This window comes from Phalaenopsis equestris, unplaced genomic scaffold (assembly GCF_001263595.1).
Source record: "Phalaenopsis equestris unplaced genomic scaffold, ASM126359v1 Scaffold203057, whole genome shotgun sequence".
Taxonomy (NCBI): Eukaryota; Viridiplantae; Streptophyta; class Magnoliopsida; order Asparagales; family Orchidaceae; genus Phalaenopsis; species Phalaenopsis equestris.
In genome coordinates, this window is record NW_018222706.1 from 44,777 (window position 1) to 54,138 (window position 9,362).

At 32.4% G+C, this 9,362-nt stretch overlaps 1 protein-coding gene across 2 annotated transcripts in view; it reads right to left on the reverse strand.

Moving 5' to 3' along the window:
• The window catches only part of LOC110036146 (DNA repair protein RAD51 homolog 4), a gene marked incomplete at its 5' end in the record, with an annotated part of 27,686 nt that extends 19,364 nt beyond the window's left edge, over positions 1 to 8,322 (reverse strand). For both annotated transcript variants that reach the window (XM_020740518.1, XM_020740517.1), the window contains 6 exon segments: positions 2,802 to 2,892; positions 2,979 to 3,092; positions 3,254 to 3,388; positions 3,512 to 3,593; positions 3,708 to 3,823; positions 8,243 to 8,322. In XM_020740518.1, coding sequence (XP_020596177.1) covers positions 2,802 to 2,892; positions 2,979 to 3,092; positions 3,254 to 3,388; positions 3,512 to 3,593; positions 3,708 to 3,823; positions 8,243 to 8,322 — 618 coding nt within the window.
• Positions 8,323 to 9,362: the final 1,040 nt, after the last annotated feature.

Here is a 9,362-nt window from a genome sequence, read left to right on the forward strand (position 1 = left end):
ATATATGTATATATTATATCTATATTAATGATTAACTAATTAATATTAAAAAGTGTGATATTAAAAAGTTAGGAACTAAGGGGCTAAGGGGCTTTATAGAAATATATTTTAAACTTCTTCCCAAAATAAAAAGTGTGATGAATCTAACAAAAACTTAGGAACTAAGTGTGATGGATATAACAAAAAGTTCCCCTTTTTTTATGAAGAAATTTCTCCCTCTTCCCCTCTCTGCAGCCTTTATACATCAGGATTTGATGCTCTTTTGTAACATTGGGAAGAAGTTTAAATGTTGCATTTTAAAACGTTGGGATAGTAGAAATTACAAAAAAGCTTGTTCATGTCGTTGGATGTTTGAAGCGATTTTAAATGTAGTTTTGAGGACCAATCCATCATTTATTTCTTTCATATTTCAAATGGATCAAACCCTCTTCTCTTTCCTCTCTGGTTCGCTTTTCTTTATTTTTTTTCTTTGCTTAATGAGTTGGATTTGTGCTTATATCCTAATATAAGTGCACATATATAGATTAGATTATATATGAACCATTAAGCAAAACTATTAGTTGGACGATTCGAGGTCTAAGGGCGGTGATGAGGAAGAAATACGCTTAAGGGCGGTGATGAGAAAGACATCCGCTAATAAAGCAGAATAATATTACATCCTACGACATCGGGACCTGAACTAGGGACCTGGTGAAAATGTAGGATGACAATAATTATATATGAACCACTAAGCAAAACTGTTAGTTGGACGATTCGAGGTCTAAGGGCGGTGATGAGAAAGACATCCGCTAATAAAGCAGAATAATATTACATCCTACGACATCGGGACCTGAACTAGGGACCTGGTGAAAATGTAGGATGACAATATTACTCATCGACACTAGACTAGCGAGAACCCTTGTCTTCTTTGGCTGCTGGCGATTCTAGTCCGACATTGTGATTGACTTGTATTCGGTATTTTCAAAACATATAAAGATAAAATAAAACAAAATACATTCTTACAAAACAAAAACTTTTGACTGCTAAATGAAATTCTAATTTTAAATGCATGACAAATTGTAAACTTTGAATGATACAATTTAAATGTCCACTTGTCAGTTACCTGTACTGCATTAAGAACAACTTACAAAACTTTGACATAGTCTATTTCGTATGCTCTGATGTATGGGTCCGAAGCTGTACTTATTCTTGAGGTACCACTCTCACAACTCAGAATTATTGTGGCTAACAAAATAACAACTGAAGAAAATACAAAGCTCTGACTTCAATAATTTGAGAATTTAGACAGCAAACGTCTGATGATTCGCTAAAAATTAGTTTTTAGAATAATGAATTTTAGAAAACCAAGAATGAATAGAAGTAGCAGCTTCTGAATCTGAAATGTGTTTGTTTCTGCTTTGCAGGAGATGGAACTGCAAAATGATAACATGTACCTAAGAAATAAGGTCTACTTTATGCTCTACAACATTTTTCTTAATTTCAAACTCATGAATGAATCTGTATCAATATATTAAATTATAGATAGTAATAAATGGAAGATTCTTTATTTTGCTGCAAGATGATTCAGATTGCTGAAATGAAAGACTGCAGCAGCAGCAGCAGCAGATGAGAATGCTGCCCTCAACAAGAAATGAGTATGAAGTTGTGCCTCCATTTCATTCTCGAAGCTTTTTGCAAGCAAATCTACTTACAGGCAACAACCAGCAATTAAACTAAAGTAAATGTATCATATATTTGTATATATCTTCAAACAGCACATAACAAATATTATACTTCATTATTTGATATAAAATTGTATAACTTCCAAAGTAATTTTCTTCAGATATTGCCGGCCTGAAGCTGATGATTTTGAAGTTATGAAGGTATGCCTCCATTTGGTCTATTCTACATTTACTAAAGTTTTGTGTAAATAGTTTCAATTCCGAAGTACCGTATGATGGTGGTCTTGCTTGGAGCCAAATTCAGAACTTTGTTCAATATCTTTGTTTTATAGCCTGTGATGGTATTGACAGTATTGTGTTGTTATAAATAAGCATAGTTTTATGAAAATGTCTGGGAAGCACGTCCAGGAATAGAGCGTCACAAAGAGAGAAGAGTGAGAAAGACAGTTATGAATAGTAAATAGTGCATAACCTTTATTTCAAAAATTGACCCCCTTTTTATAGACATAGGGTATGAGTTTTAGAATTACAAATATGCCCTTTAATCATTAGTCTCTTAGGGAGTACATTGCATGTGTCAGTTATATTAAATGGCAAGTGCGATTATTCGATCAGTGTGGGTCCCGACGATCAATGGGTTCGCAACTAATCATTTTTCCTCGATCTGCCAAGTCGGCTTAGTTGACCTTCGAGACTTGGTTCGGCTGGTTAGTCTTATGTCGATCGTCAGACCTTTTAGTGACTCGATCCATAGGCTTGGCTCCAAGGGGCTCTTTTTGCTCTAAAGTTTTTCGAACGGTCAGCATTTTCCTCCATTTGTTCGTCATATAACTTGATTGTTGGATTGCCTAAAGATTCATGCTAACATAGCTTTCGTATACATTATCACATTTAAATCGTTGCTTGTGCTAACTATTTACAATAAGAACATTCACTCTTAATCATTTTTTATATATCTTCGCCATTGAAAATTTTCTCTTTTGTTATATATTCTTTTATGACGCTATGATGACAATTCAATAAAGATAAAATTCTTTCCCTTTTCAAATTAAATTAATTCTAGCTAAAATTCCTATAATGTTTTAACTAAGCTCATAAAAAATCACGTAATCAACTACTAAAAAACAAGCACGAGCATACCTTGAGAATCTTTGCCTCCAAGGATAGGTGTTATGAGAGATGAAATTGAGTCAATTATTAACATACATATCTTTCCACCATTGTATATTGTCTGAAACATTCAATACAAAATCTCAAACACAGTAGCAAGACAAAACAATTTCTATAATGAATAAACGGAATGTTTAATTTATTAACCTGCTTGTTTAATGTGCTCTCAAGCTCATGCAACGCATCCCGCAGGGAAAATATGTCAAAAACGGATTGACAGTGTATACAGCTCATGATCATCTTAATCCTTCTGTCATGGACCTAAATTTAAGCAAGAATATTGAGATTATAAAAAAGCCAAAGTAAAAAGGTAAAATCAATGATATTGGCATAAATTCATGAATTTGACCATTATTTTACCACAAGGAACCACATCAATGTTCAGGATCAAAAAAAAAAAAAAAGAAAGGAAAGCATTAAACCTCTTTGTCCGCAGGCCTGCAAATTTGATTTACAATGGAAGCAATGCGAGTTGGAGAAAAGGAGTTAGATGAATCCAAGAAAACAATGGAACCACAAAGCCTGAAGGCAACATGCGAAGCAATATACAGGCAAATCTGCACATAAATGGATGGCAAATAAGACGACAGAACTGATAAAAACCAAATCTCCTAACTATCACTACTAATAACTAATTATTTTTGCAAAGCTTCAAATATAAAAAAAATGGAAGTTTTTACCTGTGTTTTTCCGGATGAAGAAGGACCAGCAATTTCAGTCAACTGGCCCTCACGCAATCCTCCACCAAGAAGTATATCTATTCTGGCAGCTCATACAACACAGGGTCAATAGACATTCCATGACCAATTAATATAAATAAAAAAGCTCTTTTAATTTACAAAGTCCAGTCATATAGATGATTTCTGCTTAGCATACCCTCCACACCCGGTAGGAAGAAATCGTTTATTTTTCAGCGCATCATCTAGTAGTTGGAGTCCATTCATACATCGCAGGCATTTAGACTCAAACATTGCAAGCGCCCTATTTGTTCCCTACATTCACAAATCATATATGGTTTGATTTGTTATAAATGCTCCATATCAATTATACAGAAAGTGGAAGAAAAACAGAAGAATGAGCAGGACTGGTACTGTGGCACTGTGGCACTGTCGCACTGTCGCAAAGGAAGAAGCAAAGCAATCCAGATAGAGAGGAGAGAATGAAGGAAAATAAGAAAATGTTTTTCCAAGTTGTCTTATTTCACATTGTCTTAATTCACAAAAGGAAAAACAGGAATAGCAAACAAAAATAAGTTGTCTTATTTCACAAAAGGAAAAACAGGAATAGCAAACAAAAATGATTGAACATGGTGATGGACTTGTGACTGGAGTTACTCGTACAAAATGTCAAAATAAACGGTAAAGTCCATTAAATTTTAACTTTTAAGATCATTATGTTACTCTGTGGCACTGAGATCGCATATAAGTACAGATCTAGCACAAACCTAGATCAAGCCTATTGGGGTCTACTCAGAAGCTAAGAGGTCAAGAATCATGGCTCAATGAATAAATTAATTTTTTTGTAACATATTAAATATTAAAAAAAGGATGCCTAATGAACTAATAACTTTAAAAAATGGATGAAAACATGAATGCCATTTATAATTTACAACTTATGACGTTCATGCTAGACTACCAATCCATGCAGGCTTCCAACACATCAAATTCTGATTTTCAATATGCTAACCCCACCATCCTATAATATTTCAAGTCCTTCACACTTCACTAGCCAAACCATGAATGTTATTTTCTCCCTCTAGAATCAACCATCCATGCAAGCCCATGGGAGCGGTGGGCATGCCCATGAGCTCAAAAAGATGTTCTCCTTCAATCACATGAAAATTTTTTTTTTAATTTCTCAAAAATTTATATTTCCCAAATCATTCATTTATGGTTTATATTAGATCTAGATATCGAAATTTTCTATGTCAAGCCTTCTTGGTTAATTACAAATTAGATGGAAATCTAAGTAACTGGAAGAATTTAGGATTATGCATAGAGGGTAGATAGAGATGAATACTCAACCTGATCAAGGTTCCATAATTTTATAATCTCAGTCAAACTTTTAGACCGAATCTACCAACGACAAAAGATCATAAGACCCTCTCACCCAAAGAGTTCAAACAAGAGCAATGATTGCCTCCTATTAAATACTGAGTGAATCAGCAAAATAGTTACTTAAGCTCATTCTTCTCCGACGATACAAATATGAATCATTATGTGACCACCATTATAAATATAACTGGTACTGAGTTGTCCACATTCATCAGTAAATTTTATAGTGAACTAGATTTAACAATTTAAAATTGAGATTGACTTAAACACATAAATCATGATTAAAGAAGATTTAAAGGTGCTTTTACATTAGTGTCTTTGGCTCAAAGGCTTGGAGTGACTTATTAAAAAATTTAAATATAGGCCCTAAATATAGAATAAAAAGGTTAAGTACCCTAAGGCATACGAGATGAATGATGTTAGGTGCTACGAACATTCTTTGAGATTTTTGATCCACGTCTTAGATTTAACTCAGGCCCATTCTCCAAAATACACTGATGAGACTAACATCACATGGTAAAGGAATGGTTGGTGTATCCACAAGTCGCCTTAAGTAATCCTGAGTTGGCCAAAACACTAGATAGAACACGATTGATTCAAAGAAAAGTATAGAAACACTTGTGATTTGGTTGGTCAAACTGGTGAGAAGTTGGCTTTCACAAAGCACGCGATTCCTTATTTTGAGAAATGTCAAGCCTTCTTGGTTAATTACGAAATCACAAGTGCATGACTTTCTTGATTCTTAATTCTAGTAATTATGATTCCTTATTTTGAGAAATAAGAGGCTTGAATCACAGTGAGAAAATAGACTGCAAGGGGTCTTTCGTAACGTAATTAGATCAGATGATTCAGTTGAAGCTACTTTTATATTTAAACTATCATTTAGATGGATTTCTAAGCATGCTTATGATGAATGGAATTATCAAGGAAAATCTCAATGGTTTGTTTTGCATATTGCTTTTTATTAGACCTTGTTTATTCAAGGTTCATAATCTCCTTATGCTGGGTTATGCGTGAGGCACAAAGCTTTTCGATGGATTATAAAACTTCTTATGATAGTGAATGTAGAACTCTTAGTAGTGCAAAAGTTGGAATTGTGAAACTATTCTAGAGATCTATTGGATTTATGTAATTTATAGGTGTTTTGATCGTATGGTATTTGTTAATTATTCCTAATCTTTTTTGTTTTATAATCGAAGTTTCAAGTTGCCCCCTATTCCGAATTTTCCATTGGTTCTTGATGGTTATGCTAGTAGTATATGGGAGGCTTTATGTGAAGAATTTTATTAAAAGAAATATATTTAATTCACATAAGAAAATCTTATTTCATGAATAAAATTCTTTACCATGAAAGGATAGACTTCATTTCTTCACCAATTCTGAGATTTCAATCTTTGATCCAGTAATGAATTCAAAAAACTTCATAAGAAATTATCTCTTAATATAAATATAATGCTTGGTTTTCTAGTGGTGTCTTTTTCTTTTGCTTTCTTCTTTTTTATATCTTTTCCATTACTGGTAGACAATGAGATTGTCTACGATCAAATTTGATAACACTTCCGCTACTTATGAAGTAAAATATGTTGCAACAACATCAGACAGATGCCATTGATTTAATTAAGGAAATTATTCGGAAAAAATACATCTTCCTCAACTCAAAGCTATGGAGATCAACACTGCTAGCAAATCAGTAATCACATTAGCCAAGAATCCAATCTATCATGAAAGGAGAAAGCACATCAATATTTCAATGTCATCTCATACTTATATTCATAAGCATGAAAAATAGGAAGAAGTGAAGATTATTAACATGATGAAATATGATCAAGATGTATATGTTATCACCAAAGCACTTGTGTAAAATCTATTTCATAAACTAAATGATCTTCTTGGAATAAAGGATGAATGAAAATTAAGTTTAAAAGGGGCGTAGAAAAATAAATCCATCTTAAATCTACTTTGAGAATTATAATAGGCATAGAATTGTAATTGACGGAATTTTAAGCATGATTTTGCATTTATCAATGTATTAAAGGTAGATCACACATGTAAGGAATATATAAAAAATTGTGAGCACACAGAGATTTAATATGGTTTATGAATGTGCATTTGGATAAATTTGCAATAGATGTTCATTTGGAGTTGTATTGTAACTAGAAATCTCCCTGGAGCTTATACAAATACCTATGAGATCATTTGGAATGACAAGAAAAGTTATTTGAATCTAAAACTCCTATAAAATTCTTTCATATTTCATTTTCCAAATTTGAACCGTCATTAAATTTCTCCCCATTTCTATAAATCTATAGTGTATTAATTAGAAAGCAACTAATCATTACTTAATAATGCATCATATTTTACTACATTATCTACTATTCATAAACTTGATATGCATAAAGATATTCCTTGAAGTTTATCATTAATCATGACAATTATAAGTATATAATTGGTGTGAAACATGAGATTTATGGAATTCAAACAAGAAGATAAGGTAAGGATGCTATCATGTTGAGTTCTAGCAAGTCAAACATGGCTCTAATTTTCTAGCATAGTTTTACTTGAAATAAGCTTAAACTTAAATTGTGTTTTAAGTTGACTCAGCTTGACTTCGCATGAATTAATCCTCCGTCCAAACAAAATCAATTTGAGCTAGCTCAAAATCATTAATGTGTGACCTACATGGTTGGACTTAAATTCAATCAACTCAAATGACTCAAAATTAAATAGCACAAAAATAAGAGAATAGTTTAGTTTTCACATGATATTAAAAACTATAGGCTTCTTCTTCAATGTTTTTCATTGTTAGTTTAAAGTGAGATTATGTTTAATCATATTTGCAAGAATTTGAATTCTAATGCTGCTTGAAATCTCAATCATGTGCATGACTTTCTTGATTCTTAATTCTAGTAATTAATTTCTTAAGGTACAAATTACATTTTTTTGAATTGGATTCTCTTTTTTCTAGTTTTTATCAAAGATAATCCACATCATTTTGGCCTAATAGCTTGTTTTATGTGAGTTATATGTATGTTTGAAGCGTTATTTTATGCATAACATATTAGATCAGTAATAGAAACCTTGGATTCTAAGATATCCAGCATTATTTTTTATCTATCCATCCTCCCTTCTAATCTTTTATATTAATTATATATTCCCACCACTATTTAATTGCACAGAAGTAATTAAATATTCATGAGGCTTTCTAAAATATAAAGAACCTTAGAAGGATTTAAGAAATTCTTCTTAGACAACCTGAATTAGTAATATAACATTTAAGAAAAAAGAGTTGCAAGAATGGTTTAAAAAGAAACAACAAAGACAATATTTTCTGTTATCATCAAAACACGTCATGCTTACCTTGGGGGATGCTCTAAGGTCTGCCTCATCATTAGTAGAAGCTTCTAACAGTGAGGGAGAATTAACAGGAGCTTTGTCTGCTGCAGAATGACACAAACAAAAGTTTGATAAAAAAAAGGAATATATGCAATGATTGAAGCTATCTTTACAGTACCATTTCATCAGTGAAAGCAACTGACTTAGAGCAAAGGTTCATAAATTAACCCTTTCCATCATTTATACAATCAATACATCAGATAGATCACAAAGTTACAAAATATAGTAATAGGGATACTGCAAATTGGGTGATCATCAATTGTTTCAAGTTTTTGGTCGTGGTTCATGGCTAAGTAAGGCTTTACATCAACCAGCTCCAAAGTTCTATCAAATGAATGGCATCATAAAAATGGCCTTGAATGTCAGAGCTCAATTACTTAACTCCACTTATAAGTCCTCTTCTAGTTCCATTCTCCACTTAAAATCACTCTTACAAACTGATTGTCCATTTAAAACACTTCTCCAGATCATGTCACATAAGCTCATGATATGTCCAGAAAACATAAGATCATGCAGTGTGGTCTAACAAATGATGCAACTCTAACAATGAAGTACAATTTAAAAAACATAAAAAAAGTATTCAAAAGAGATACACAACCATACCTTAAGTATTTGACTGGATAATGTTAGCATATTGTTTGGTAAATGTTGAAATGGTTTGCCAACACAATCTTAGTTTGTAGACCAAAATTTCCCTCCCTAAAAAGCAGGTATGGCAAAGCCTAACATTGTTAGGAATGATTTTGCTTATTTTCAAACTTTCAATTAGGCCACGTTTTTGCATATAGACTGAACATCCTTACAAATTTCAATTTCCATTGATTACAATATTGCCTTGTTGAGAGATAAATCAAAAGATTAAGATGACGACTCAATTACTATACCACACGAGCACAATAAAACCTACAAGAATTAACTCACAGGTTGAGATTAAGAGCACTGATTAAGAAATAAATAACATCTTGTGTGACCAGTCATATTATATTCTAAATTGATGACAGAACTATAATTAAACCCATGATGTATAGTTGAGATAAAATAAATAATACCTATCTAATAATCAGAATCCTGCACCAAATGTTTA